Source organism: Lipotes vexillifer, unplaced genomic scaffold, assembly GCF_000442215.2.
Source record: "Lipotes vexillifer unplaced genomic scaffold, Lipotes_vexillifer_v1.1 scaffold629, whole genome shotgun sequence".
NCBI lineage: Eukaryota > Metazoa > Chordata > Mammalia > Artiodactyla > Lipotidae > Lipotes > Lipotes vexillifer.
Genome location: NW_006774188.1, coordinates 2,023,725 through 2,039,114, shown reverse-complemented (window position 1 = coordinate 2,039,114; position 15,390 = coordinate 2,023,725). Strand labels below are relative to the sequence as shown.

Sequence of the window (15,390 nt, the reverse complement as noted above, 5' to 3'; positions counted from 1 at the left end):
GTGCCAGCAAGGTGTAGATTTCATTCTGAAACCCCTTCTCTTGACTTGTAGGCAGCAGTCATCTCATTATATACTCACATGAGCTTTATGTGCTTGGAAGGGAGAGAGCAAGGAAGGGCACTAATTCCATCATGAGGGTCCTACCCTCATGACCTTATTTAACCCTAAGTACCTCCCAAAGGCCCCACCTCAAAATATTATCACATTGGGGGTTAGGGCTTAAACATATGAATTCTGGGGGGACACAAACATTTAGTCCATAATACTAACCAACTCACAAGACTGTTAGCAATAAAACACACCAGGTGCTTGCCCTTTTGCTCTTACTATCTTCACCAACAATCACAGGCAGCTGAAACCATGTGTAAGATATAAGTTTTCATCTTATAAAAATTTCTGGAATTTGGAAATTATATTTTTTAAAAAGGCAAAAAATCAAAAGATGAGTTTTGTAAGTGAAATAATAAGGACTGCCAACTTGTACTGAGCTGTATTGAGCCCGCCTGCCTGTATTTCAGGCACTGTGCTAGGTGGTGGGGATTCCATGATAAGCAAGACACTCTCTGCTCTCAAGGAATTCCCAATCTAGTAGGGGAATGGACAGTTACAATACAGTATGAGTAGTGCTACTATAGAGTAATGCCATCTACTCCAGAAATCATCCCTGAATCCTTGACTTAGTGTTTCTCCTCTGTGCATTCCTCTTAGTATTTAGCACTTGCTTACTTCTGTCTCCCTCACTAGGTTATAAGCACTTTAGAAACTATACCTAGTTCTAGTAAGTGCCCAGTAAGTATTGAATTATGTTCATTTCAGTCCTATCTGTTTGAAAACATTTTATTAGCAATTATCATTTGACCTTTTTGACTTTTAATTAACTTATTTCTCAGTCCCTCTTTTATGTCACAAATGGGGGTTGGGAAGAAAAACAAATCTGGAATGAATACTATAATGCAGGTATTTATCCATATCATTGGATAATCATTTAAACCCTATTTCTACCTCATAAGAATCTAAATTAACCTGATATAAATTGCTTTTTCTTTAAGGCTCCCTCTATTGATTATACACACAGACACTTTCTCTCGCTCTCTCACACACACACATACACACACACGCACGCAGGTGTGCGTGTGCACAGACAAACAAAAGACCAAGAAATTCATCAGCCAAATATAAGCCAAGTTATGTAGTTATAATTCTTGTTTAAGTATAAGAGTTAGGGATTAAATGAACATTTGGACATAAAACAAGAAAAAATTTTCACAGATATTTTTCCAGTTTGATATTACAGACCTATTAGAGAGAAACAAATAGAAATAGTTCATCTTAATCCTTCATTTTAAAATATCAGACTGAATTTGTAGCTTAGTTGAAAAAATGTTAAAGTATTACTTTATTTACTCTTTTACTTGTTCTTGAATGCATCATAAGTTTTTCCCTTGACTGGCAAAATAATTCATGCTCATTAGAAAATATGGAGTTGGTAAGTATACAAGCAAGGAAAAAATATTACCCACAGTCTCATTACTCAGTGGCAACAACTATTTAAATATCAACATATTCCCTTCAGTCATTTATGTAGTTATACATTTTTGTAGTTGATCATATTCTGTATAATTTGAACTCTTTTTTTACTTAATACAGCACTAGATCCCTTTTCCCAGGTTGCTAAAAAAAGTCATTGTAAATCTCTTTTTTAGTGACTACATATCCACTGAATGGAAATGCCATTGCTTACTTGACCATTCTCTTAATATTCGACAGGTTATTTCCAATTTCCAGTGCTATGAGGTACGCCTGAAATTATCCATATTATTTCCTTAATCTAGATTTCTGGACTTGGAAGTATTTAGATAAAAGGATATGAATATTTTACAGCTGTGATCCATAGCACAGCATGATATTTTTACACCAAGCAACCCTTATGGTACAGATGGCAGTAGTATCTGCTTGGATTGTAAGAATTGTAAAACTTGATTTTTTTCTTTTATGTGTGTGTGGTCAGAAGCTAGTAACTCCTCTCCCCATGGTAGTCCAGGCTATAAATGTAGCAATAGCATTTATAAATGTAGCAATAGCATTTTGTTATAAATGTAGCAATAGCATTTTGTGCATATTTTTTTCCTCTTTGGAAATTCTTTGGTTTTCTGAGTCATTTTAAAGATTTTCTCAGGAATTTAAATACCGTTTCTCTCCTTCATTATTTTACTTAAATGTTTTTCCCACTCTGAATTAATTCTGCTTTTGACATCTCAGGATTGGTTTTGATACCTAAGCATATCATAAAACTTCTGTTATTGTTTTAGGGGACCAAAGCATGAATTAATTTTTCAACAAGGTATATAGAATCCAAGGTGATTATAAGACTTTTCTGCTTCAAGAGGGTGAAGAGATGGAGAATTAAACTTAAATGAGGCATAGTATTCGTACAGTTAGAGAAGAAACCATTTTTCTGATTAGCTTATTCTTTGTAAAAGGGGTCAAGATTAGCTTATATATGTGGCTCCGGTAGTTAATGCTTTGTTGCTTAGTATTGCGCCTCAGGTCTCTCTAGATTAAGACTGAGTTCATTCACGAGATTTTAGCACCAGCATCCTAGTGACTGTGACAGCTGCTGATAATGTGGAGATCTCTCTCTTAGGTAATTCACTGTTAGAGTGTTTAAATCACAGAATCTTTGGCAGTCAAAGAAGTAAGAACTATTAAAGTTGTCTATCCAGCATTGTATTCTAAGATTGTGGAGACTGGGTTTAGGAGTGAAACAGGAGAAAAAACAAGCCATTAAAAATCTCTCAGATTAAATATTTACATATTTAGTTTGCTCTTTATCAAAAATGCTGGACAAGCTCTTCCTAAAATTAGGTTCATTTAAATGAATAGAGGTAAGAGAAATTTGTTTAAAAGTTGTTGTAAAGCGTTTGGTTGCCATGTGAAATGAAGAATCAGCAATAGTGGTAAAGTTCTTCACTCTTTTTTTGAACTACATCTAATATGCTAGACGGTTACAGGTCATTAGGAATACACAAAGAAATAAAAGATAATATGTGGCTCCTTATCTCAGGGCGTATCCAACTGGTAGGCAATATACGGGTAACAAATAATCAGTGTCATTATATAATTGTCCTGAAGGAGTTGTATACTAGGTAGTGAAGTCAAGAAGAGGAGTATCCCCCTCAGTCTGGAGAAAGACCTCACAAAAGAAAATTTTATGTTAGTTTATAATTTCAGGTTACACCTTTGTGGGTGATATAAAAATAAATTTTTGCAAGATGGGAGAAGAAAAAAATATTTTTTTAATCGTTGCCAATCTCTGCAGCCTCACAGTGGAAGACTTCTGCTGGCATACTTGTAGGCGTAAGACAAGAAAGAAGCATGTTTGTGTGGAAAGTTTCATGCTCATTATTGGAAGTACAAAATCTCCTTCCCTCATTATTCACTTTGTTTCTGTTCTTCAACACTCAGTATCCTTCATCAAGCTATCTTTTGCATATAGAGATAAGGCCTGAGGAACTTAGGTGACCTTTTGGTTTGGTTCCAGGAAGAGGCCTTTAAGTTAGGAAGGGCATAATGTTCCCGTCACTTCTCAATAAAAGGATCCCTCTTGTGTTTGTTTCACTGAGCACCCAAACCATGCTGACAGAGTTAGTCTTTATTCTAGGATAAAACCTGTACTGTTGTGTTTTAACGATATCCCCCCTCCTCCACCCTCCAGCCTTTTCATATTTATTTGTTTCTGTTTCTGTCCCATGACTGGATCTGCATCTTCACAGGAATCACATTAAAAGTTTTTTTGGTGGTTTTCTTTTCAGAACAAATGTGACATTTCCTTCATCTCCCTGATTCAAAGTTGAGGAGGGCAAAATGTCAAAAATAATGAGGCCAAATGGATCTGAACACTGAATACCAATCACTGAAACAGTGCTCAGAGACTTTTTCTTCACAGTCATTACTAGAGGCTATGAGAGAAAATGCCTTGGAGGTTGTGGAATGAAGAGTAATCTGAAGCAGCTGTTAGGGAATTAGGAAAACGTCCCAGACATAGGTAGCACTAACTTGTGCATGTACTCATCCACATAGCGTTGTGTGGGGTGCTAGATGCTGTGATGCAAAGGAAAATAAGGCATAGTCCTAACCTTTGGGAAATACTGTGTGGGAAAAAGACATGTAAGCTGACTCCTGCTGCCTCAGGGCTTATAAATAGGAACTATTATTCTTTCAGCAAATATTTATTGACCTTGTATTATATTCCAGATTCTCTTCTAGGTGCTGAGAATAATAGAGTGAACAAAGCAGATGAAATACCTCTCTTTATAGAGCTTACATTCTAGTTAGGGATGATGGAGGTGGGGAATGAATGCAGACAGTAGATAAACAGTAAGTATGTATTATGTTCAGTGATAGTAAGAGCCATGGAGAAAAATTAAGCAAGTAAAAGGGATAGGGATTGCCAGACTCCTCACTAATAAGGCAGCATTTGAGCAGAGATCTAAGAGGGAAGTAAGAGATAAAACCAGGTGAATATCTGGGGAAAGAATGTTTAACAATCACAGTTAATGATTTATTGAGCATTTACTACGTGTCAGATACTCTTCTAAGCACTTTACATTGCTTAATTTATTTAATTCTTAAAAAATTATATAAAGTAGGTACAATGACTATCCCCTTTGCATGTAACTTCTGAAAGTTTACAACTTAACTCTGATCTGTCTCATGCACTGAGAAAATTTATTCACTCTATACTAGAGTGTAATTAAACCTCTAATTCAGAGTAGAATCATTTGAACGTATAGTAGACTTTTTAAACACATCCTGTTTTAATATTTTTTAACACATATCTTCTCAGGACTACCACAATATTAGTTGGTGGACATCTACAAGGAATTTGCTTTCATAAATTTATCAGAATGGTTTTCTGTCACTGTTATTTGTTAAGATGGTGCTTATGGGGGTTAAGGGAGACAAGTCTCAGTTATCACAAATTCTAACCTAAAAATTTAAATGAAGTTTAATCATGATGTTTATATTCTAAAGGAAAATCTCAGTGACCAAATTTGAAAGCAGGTTGGAGCCTCCTAGAGAGGTAGGAGGCAACTGGGACTCCCACTGGGGACACATATACTGGCAGCAGGCAGTGGGAAGCTCATTCTACCACAGCGACCCTGGTGCTGGCAAGCAACATTTTGGAGTCCTCCTTCTAGCCTATTAGAACCAGGGGCTTACATGCCCACTAGTTGATTAGCACCAGTACTGGGATCCCCAAACCCCACAGCCAGCCATGCTGGGACCCAGCACTGCCCACCAGCAACACAAGACCAACCCTAGAACTTGCGGGCCTGCAACCAGGCACACCAGGACCCAGCCCAAGCCACCAGTGGGCTGGCACCGGCCCTGGGACTTCCCAGGCCATGTAGCCAGCTGTGTCAGGACCCAGACCCACCTAACAGCAGCTAGCAGCCTCCACATGAGGCAGGACCTGGCAGCCAACCGGCCTGGGAACTAGCCCTACCTACCAGCATGCCCACAGTAGTTGACCCCACCACAACAGAAGTGCCCACTCAGCCCACATACAAGGCACTCTTAGATTATATAGCTCTGGTGACCAGAGGGGAGTATGTAGCTGGGCCCCATAGGACATCTCTTACATAAGGTCACTTCTCCAAGAACGAGAAACGTAACTGACTTGCCTAATACATACAAATAAACACAGAGAATTAGGCAAAATGAGGTGACAAAGGAACGTGTTTCAAGTGAAGGAACAAATGCCAGAAGAAGAGCTAAGCAAAGTGGAGATGAGCAATCTACCCAATAAAGGGTTCAAGGTAATGATCATAAAGATGCTGAATGAACTCGGGAGAAAAATTGATGAACACAGTGGCAGACTTAGCAAAGAGTTAGAAAGGGTAAAGAAGAACCAAACAGAGCTGAAGAATGCAATAATTGAAGTAAAAAATACACTAGAAGGAATCAACAGTTGATTAAATGATACAGAAGAACAGATCAACAAACTGGAAGACAGAGTAGTGGAAATCACACAAGCTGAACAAAAAAAGAAGAATTTAAAAAGTGAGGACAGTTTAACAGACCTCTGGGACAACAAAAGCATACCAACATTTACATTATAGGGATCTCATAGGGAAAAGAGAGAGAGAAAGGGGCAGGGAACTTATTTAAAACAAGAATAGCCAAAAATTCCCCTAACCTGGGAAAGGAAACAGACATCCAGGTCCAGGAAGCACAGAAAGTTCTGAACAAGATCAACCCAAAGAGGTCTACACCAAGACACATTGTAATTAAAATGACAAAAAATAAAGATAAAGAGAGAATCTTAAAAGCAGCAAGAGAAAAGCAACTAGTTATGCACAAGGGAACTCCCATAAGACTGTCAGTTGACTTTTCAGCAGAAACTTTGCAGGACAGAAGAGAGTGGCATGATATATTCAAAGTGATGAAAGGAAAAAACCTACAACCAAGAATACTTTACCCCACAAGGCTACCATTCGAATTTGAAAGAGAGAGAAAGAGTTTTACAGACAAGCAAATGCTAAAATTGTTCAGCACCACTAAACAGGCTTTACAAGAAATGTTACAGGGACTTCCTTAAGCATGAAAGAAAAGACCACAACTAGAAATATGAAAATTATGAAAGGAAGAATCTCATTGGTAAAAGCAAACATACAGTAAAGGTTGTAGATCAGCCACTTGTAAAGCTAGTAGGAAACTTGAAAGACAAGTAGTAAATTACCTATATCCACAATACGTGGTTAAGGAATACACAAAACAAAAATATGTAAAATATGATATCAAAAAACATTAAATGTGGGCAGGGGAAGGCAGGAATAAAAACTGTGGAGTTGTTAGAATGTGTTCGAACTTGAGATCCACTTGAAATAATTATACACACACACACACACACACACACACACACAGCCCACCCTTACACCTCTAGGAACAAGAAAAAGAAGAACAAAGCCCAAAATTAGTAGAAGGAAAGAAATGATAAACATCAGAGCAGAAATAAGTGAAATAGACACTTAAAACAATAGAAAAGATCAATGAAACTAAGAGCTGTTTCTTTGAAAAGGTAAACAAATTGATAAACATTTAGCCAGACTCATCAAGAAAAAAGAGAGAGGACCCAAATGAATAAAATCAGAAATGAAAAAAGAGATGTTACCGCCAACACCACAGAAATCAAAGGATCAAAAGGGATTACTGCAAACAACTATATGTGAGTAAATGGACAACCTAGAAGAAATGGATAAATTCCTAGAAAATTTCAGTCTCCCAAGACTAAATTAGGAAGAAATAGAAAATATTAATAAACCAATTACCAGTAATGGAGTTGAATCAAGATTGATCAAAAAACTTCCAACAAACAAAAATCCAGGACCAGATGGCTTCACAGGTGAATTTTATAAAATACTTAAAGAAGAGTTAATGCCTATGCTTCTCAAACTATTCCAAAAAATTGAAGAAGGAACAATTCTGAACTCATTCTACAAGGCCAACATCACCCCAATTCCAAAACCAAAGACGCCACAAAAAGAGGAACTTACAGGCCGATATCATTGATGAGATACAAAAATCCTTAACAAAATATTAGCAAACCAAATCCAGCAGTACATTAAAAGGATCATATGCCATGATCAAGTAGATGCAAGGATAGTTCAATATTTGCAAATCAATCAATGTGATACACCACATTAACAAAACAAAGGATAAAAATCATATGATCATCTCAATAGTTGCAGAAAAAGCTTTGGACAAAATTCTATATTCATTTATAATAAAACTCTCAACTAAGTGGGTGTAGAGGAAACATACCTCAACATAACAAAGGCGATAAGATATCACAGACTAACAGCTAACATAATACTCAACTGTGAAAAGCTGAAAGCTTTTCCTCTAAGATCAGGAAGAAGACAAAGATGCCCAGTCTCACCACTTTTATTCAACATGGTATTGAAAGTCCTAGCCACAGCAACCAGAAGTTGTTAAGAGACTAAATCCTAAGAGTTTTCATCACAAGGAAAAATTTTTTTTTCCTTTTTTAAAAATGTTGTCTGTAATGAGATGATGGAAGTTCACTAAACTTATTGTGGTAACCATTTCACGATGTGTGTAAGTCAGATTATTGTGCCTTAAACTTATACAGTGTTGTATGTCAATTGTATCTCAATCGGGACTTCTCTGGTGGTCCATTGGTAAAGAATCCGCCTTACGATGCAGGGGACACAGGTTCAATCCCTGGTCAGGGAACTGGGATCCCACGTGACGCGGGGCAACTAGGCCTGCACGCCATAACTACTGAGCTTGTGTGCCTCAGCTAGAGAGCCCACGTGCTGCAAACTACAGAGCCCATGTGCTCTGGAACCCGCACGCCACAACTACAGAGTCCACACGCTCTGGAGCCTGTAGGCCACAACTAGAGAGAAGTCTGCGCACCGCAACGAAAGATCCCATATGCCTCAGTGAAGATCCTGCATGCCGCAACTAAGACCTGATGCAACCAAAAACAAAAATAGATCTTTTAAAAAATTATACCTCAATAAAACTGGAAGAAGAAAAAACAATGTATAAGTTATATTTTTATAAAGATATAATCTTAAGGATAAAAGTGGGAAAGGAATGCATAAAATGAAAATGTGTGTGTGTGAAAAAAATATGAAAGCAGGTTGAAAAACCTCTTCAAGGTCACTTATTACTATGAAAGTAAAGAGCTTTCTGTTTTCCATTCTTTCGTGAATTGAAAGGGACATTCTGGTGCATAGGTGTATTTTATATGTCATGCCAATAACTTTTAACATACAGGACACCCCAGAATGGTTTCTGCCCCATCAATGGATTCAAAGATGCTTTGTCAGCTACTCTACTGAATGCCAGAATTAAAGCTTTCCTTACTGTCAGAAAGAGGGGGACTCTTGGTTAAAGGAGCTGGCTACCTCCTGCTGATAGGATACTATTTCCTGACAGAATTCTATGATTTCAGTGAGTTTATATAAATTTATTTCTTTTTTCAGGTATCCCAGTTATGAATTTATTAGTGATAACTCTATCTCTTGGTCAGCTGGACTACATAATCGATACACAGAAAATTCACTTCGAGGTGTGATCCTGGATATACACTTTCTCTCCCAGGCAGACTTCCTAGTGTGTACTTTTTCATCCCAGGTAAGCATTTTTAAGTGATCAATACTCTTTGGTTATATTGGATCAGGAAGTTCTTGGATTTTTTTTAAATGTTAGTTTTCATGACTCAGGTACAATGTTTTTAATATTGGGGAATGATCCCTTTTGTGAAAGAATGAGAAGATTCCAGAAAACATAGCTATTTGAGTGCACTGAATATTTAATTGTTTGCAAGCAATTGTTGAATACATCTCTACTGAAGCCAGCTACTGGGGTTGTTTAAAGTACTTGGCTTATTCACAGCATTTAACAGAAACAGCAAGTAATTAAGTTTACTTAATGCTTTCTGATTTTGCATACAATCAGTATGTAACCAGAGTCCATCCATTTCTACACATCAGTGCACTGATACTGAGAGGCTTAAATGCTCAGCATTTTGCCTCACTTGATTGCTTTATAGAAAATAAGAAAGAGTAAATGTAATTCCTCTTTCAGGTCCTTTTAACATTTCTACCAAGCAAGAAACTGTACATTATATTTAAGCAATACCATATTATAATCATTCTTTGAGTTTATTGTTATAGATATTTAATATGTTGTTGGTTTGGTGTGTGTGTTTTTATGAGTGCTCCAATCAGCCTTATATGCCCAGTGGAATATCAGCATAGAAAGATTTATTGTGGATTTTATTCAACTGTCTCGTTTATGTGCATATTATTGGTTAGTTTGTTCAACACGCTGTTAAATGATTGTTTGTGCTCAGACCTATACTAGGTGTAGAGGGAATTTCAAAGGAGATCGAAGATACAGCTCTTACCCTGGTCCAGAATCTAGTGAGCAAAATATCCACATGAAATAACCAGAGAATAATTACAAAGAAATATAAACCATGTAAGATAAATATATGCCTGAAAGCTTAGAAGAAGCAGAGAAAAGAAAGTGTGAAAAGGAAAGACACATCATTTACGTGGGAATATACTGCAGAGAGTATAAAGAAATGGACAGTTTTTTATTATGTGACAATGCACACTGTCACAATGGTATGGTGATATTATTGTTGGAAAGATACTTATCCCAGCAAAGCCTGTATGAGTTCCTTCAATGTGGCATAAGAATACAACTTAAGACGCAAAGACAGCTACACAGAACAGGAGTCACATGGCAGCAGTCCTCATCAGAGGGAAAACATGAAGGCATCCATAGCTGATATTCTCCCTAATTGGGGTGAGGATCCTATCTTTGAGAAGCGGGGTGGGATGGGGGGAGGAGTTGTAACTACCTAGTCCCTCTCAACTGCTTTTGAGAATCTAGCTATGTGCCTACGTGATCAACAGGTGCAAATAACACATTTTCGAATGCTTATTGTTAAAATGATTGAATCAAGAGTCACTTTCCCAGATGTACCACCTCCTCTGTAGGTCTAGATTTTAGGCCTTCCTAAAGTCTATTCCTTTAGTCCAGGGTTTCTCAACCTGGCACCGTTGGCATTTGGGGCTGGATGAGTTGCTGTGAGGTGCTGTCTTGTGCATTATAGGATGCTTAGCAGCGTCCGTGGCCAGTAGACCCTCACCTCAAGTTGTGACAGCCAACAGTGTCTCCAGACATTGCCACATGTCCCGGGTTGGGGGAGTGGGAGGGCAAAATCACCCTTGTGAGAACCACTGCTCTAGTTATAAGGCTGTAAAAGTAAATAAATATATACATGTCTAAACATTTACCAACCTTACATGGAGGTAGACACTGAGACTTACAAGGACGTGCTCTATGTTTTGCTTTCCTTTGTCCAGCTCTCCTTAATAATGCCATTAGACTCATTCTGGAAAGAAAATCTTTTGTTTATTTCCCTTTTCAAGGATGTGCTGAAGAATTTTTGATCCTCATAGCCTCATAAGTCTAGTTTTGACCCAGAAGTCAGGACCTCTGTCACTTCATGATACTGGAATCCTGTCCAGGTTTGAAGAGCATATTGTTCACACTACTTTGTTCTATTTTATGCATAATATCAACCTCTGTGTCTTCTTCAGACCTCAGATCCAGAGAAACAGTTTATATGAAGAAAGCGTAGTAATGAGAGGTCTGGTTGTGTCCAAAGGAATAAGATTTGTGATTATATGTTATATTGTTCCTAAAAACTCTTGGCAAGTCAAAGTTCATCCAAAATAACTCTGATCATTTAAACCAATATTTTGTGTCCCAAGATAGACTTGAATACCTCAAAACATGTTAGGGCTCAGAATAAAAGTTTAACAGTAAAAAATACCTTACATTTATATAGTGAGTAGCAGTTTGCTAAATGTGATCACCTCCTTTCTTGGTGACTAACAGCTGTAGCATTTGAGACTGTGGAATAAGTCCACATTCAGTGGTTAATCTCTGGGCTTCCTTGCACCCCAGTTTTTTTTTGTTTTTTTTGTTTTTTGTTTTTTTTGGCTGCGTTGGGTCTTCATTGCTGCGTGTGGGCTTTCTCTAGTTGCGACGAGCAGGGTCTACTCTTCGTTGCAGTGCACGGGCTTCTCATTGCGGTGGCTTCTCTAGTTGCAGAGCATGGGCTCTAGGCGCGTGGGCTTCAGTAGCTGTGGCACGTGGGCTCAGTAGTTGTGGTGCACGGGCTTAGTTGCTCCACGGCATATAAGATCTTCCCGGACCAGGGCTCGAACCCGTGTCCCCTGCATTGGCAGGCGGATTCTTAACCACTGCACCACCAGGGAAGTCCTGCACCCTAGTATTTTTTGAAAATATTTTTAGTAAAAAGACATTTGGTACAGTTTAATATTTTTGTGGTGTGAACGAGTTGGTTGGTGGCTTGTAGCATAAACCAAACCAAAATTGCTATAAACCAAAATCGGAATCCTTTGAAGAATGCCCCCAAAATGTTTCATCAGCAGTAGTAGTGGAGTTTGAGAAAACGTCACTGATGACATCAAAATATCAAGCCATTGACTTCATGAGACAGAGAACAAGAATGAGGCATTGTGGGCTCTGAAAGACTACCTGGGTTTAAATCCAACTTTGACCACTTAGTGACTCTGTGGCATTTGAACAAATTACTTAGCCTATCACTGACATTTTCCCCCCTCCCTGTAAAAATGGTAATAACAATAATACCTACTGCATAAAGTTTTTGTGAGGATTAAAGAGTTATTATATGTAAAGCACCGAGAATAGTACTCAGCAATATGTTAAATGCAATGTTAGCTGCTATTATTATTTGTAAAGGAATAGGTATAGGTATATCTTTGCCTGTTAGACTCTACGGTATTTATTTTAACAGCTTTTTTTCACATGGCCCCATTTCAGACTATATGATCTCATGTTTTAGAAGGAACATGAAATATGCTGTTCAAGGACTCCATTACCTCTACTTATGGTCATGGGTGATGCTTAGGTTCCACATAGTCATTGTGTGCATTGGATGTGTGTAACAATTCTTCATAAAGAATAATAACCAGTAACATTCGGCATATTAATTCCTGTGCCAAGGTACCACCTTAACTCTATTTTATTAAGCTTATTGAAAGAGAACGTCACCATATAATATGAATTTTCAGAAACAAAAGCTCTTCATTCCCAAAGGGTGAGTGATAAGTAATAGTATTTGCTTTAGCAAATGCAGGTAAACTTGTGTATGTTTTGACTTTAGGGAAATTAATCTGCAGACTTTCCTGCAGAAAACAGAAGAAGACTAAAGCCTTACATCCAGAAGGGTGATAAGAGAATAAAACAATGAGAACCAAATCTCAGCCCAGAATAAAACATGGACAACCAACTTTCAAACTTTGCTTGATGATAATCTCATTTCAAGAGATGGTTAGAAGGGATAAAAGTTTAGTATCTTCTTCATAATGTTTTGACAATCCTGAAGTTTCAGTCATGTAAACTTTCTGTCTCCTGTATACTACCCTTTGAGGACTTTTATGCTATATGACAATAGAGTTTATCTGTTGACCATGTGCTGTTGTAGACAATACTGGAGGAATGAAATGTATTGTTAGAAGGAAATTGCAAGGCCAGATTGATGTTTGAGAAACTGTAGGCACAAATGTCATGGCACCTTAATCAGGATTCTTTATAAGGTTTTGGACCCATTCTTCTCAGTCTTAGGGCTTCTAATCATTCTTGGTTTTATATCCACAAGTGAGGTCTGGGAATTCTCTCTCCTTAAGTGAAAAGTTTTTAAAAGCCAAGAATATGACTCTTACTCTCTAATTTTTTTACTATTGTTGCACTCAGTTTTCTGAATTCCTTCATCAGAGCTGTTTCTCATAGCCAAGTTTGTCCTAAAAGCCTCATAAATTGAAGAAAACAATCTTCAGGATTTAGTCTGAAAATTAGAGGCAATATTAACACTTTTCAACAGCATCAAGTAAGTTTTGAAATCTATGCAGTGCATCGCATTCCAAACTATTCTACCAAATACTCTAATCTTGTTCTGTGTTACTGGAAGTTGCCTATGCCCTAAGCATCTACTATGTCATTTAAGTTACTTTCATATTTAATGAAACCATCTAAAATCTGAAGCAAAGGAATTGGAGTTCCAATTCCAGCAGTTGACAGCTCACTCAGTTGTAGATGGGCAAAATATCAGAAAGGTTTTATTTTTTAAAATACTGTTTATCAAGTTTTAGAATCAGGTTTTATAACTCTGGAATCTGATTTACAAAAATGGTTTGTAGATGTCCATTTTAAAGACTATGGGTAATCAACATTTTGTAAGGAACAGTCAACATTGTTCATTAGTTTCTCAATCATTAAAATCACCATAGGACAAAATTACTTTTTTTCCCCCCTGAGGCATTTGCCTTTGTGGCATTTAATATGACATTCTCCTGGCATTCTCTGTTGTTTCATTCCAAATCCACACACAACACAACCGGCCTTGCCATGTTTTGAATCAGATTTTGGAAAGCCCAGAGGGAGAAACCAGATACGCCATTCATTTTATTCCAGACAGATGGCTCTCGATAGGAATTTCCACTGAGGTATGGTTCATGAAACGACAGTGGATACTGTTCTCTCATTGAATAGCAAAACAAAGCAGTTTACAGTAAAAGTGCACAGATATCCCAGCCTCACGCAGTGAGACAAGAGCCCACTTCCAACTTCTCACACTAGGAGATCCTTCTGGCCCTGTCAATTTTGACAAAAAACCAAGATCCCATCTGCTTTGAGAAAGCTTTGGAGGCTCATGCAAAGCTCAGCTGGTTGTTACTCAGGGATAAAATTCAAACTAATAGAACTTCCTCCACTTTTTAATTTTTTTTTTTAAAATACAGTCATATCTATGTTTTATCCTTTGTCAGGATTTTTGCTCTTACTCACTGCTGTGTGCTTAGTAGTGTTCTAAATGATATAGTGCCACATCAACAGCAAATGAAATGAAACATATGTGTGGCCAAGCACTGCTTTGCAAACCATAGACTACCCCTCTCAATCATGCTACCTGTCAAGTATCAAACCTGAGTATTGACATCAACTGAAAGACCTCATTTACCTGTCACGTGATTTGGATTTGCTAAGCCCAGAGAGGAAGCCTAGGGTGATTAAATGCAAACGTTGACACTACAGTAATCTTCCTAGCCCTTTGCAGTAAATTGCCCCATGGTTAATATAGAGAAAATTTTTAAATTACTCAGAATGTTATATATGGATCTTAAGGGTTAAATATCACCAGTGGACTTGCATCTCCACTGTTGGACTGGTATTATGCATGGAGCAGTATTCATTCAGAAGGTACTTACTGAGTGGCTACTCTGTGGCAGGCACTGTTCTAGGTACTTATCCTCAGAACCTAAGGCAGTTCAGTGTATGGTTTAGAGACAGAGTTCTAATTACGTTTCTGTCATTTACTAGCTCCTTTATTCATTTTTTTATTTTTTGGAAAGTAATCTTTCCTTGGCATAGTTTCTTCAGCTGTAAAATATAAATAATAACAGTAACCAACTCATAGGGTTGTTGTGAGAGTTAAAGGAGTTGAGAGGAAACATGTATGCAAGCGCAGCTATTAGAACAGTGCTCAGTAAGCTCAGCTGCTCTCATTATTGCCATTATTATGAGAAGGAGAAAGAGTCTTATATTGGTCCACTCTGTGTCTGAAAGTTCTACCATTCGTAATTTCTTTGGCTTAAGAAAGTACATGTGGGGCTTCCCTGGTGACGCAGTTGTTGAAAGTCCACCTGCCGATGCAGGGGACCCGGGTTCATGCCCCGGTCCGGGAAGATCCCACATGCCGCGGAGCGGCTGGGCCCGTGAGCCATGGCC

The 15,390-nt window shown here is 37.8% G+C and overlaps 1 protein-coding gene across 1 annotated transcript in view; it reads left to right on the top strand.

Annotated features, from left to right (window-relative positions):
* Positions 1 to 15,390, top strand: part of FUT8 (fucosyltransferase 8) — a 159,639-nt gene that overhangs the window by 140,951 nt on the left and 3,298 nt on the right. Inside the window, exon 8 of the mRNA XM_007449024.1 lies at positions 9,024 to 9,174. Within this exon, the coding sequence (XP_007449086.1) occupies positions 9,024 to 9,174 (151 nt within the window). The remainder of the gene's footprint in view (positions 1 to 9,023; positions 9,175 to 15,390) is intronic.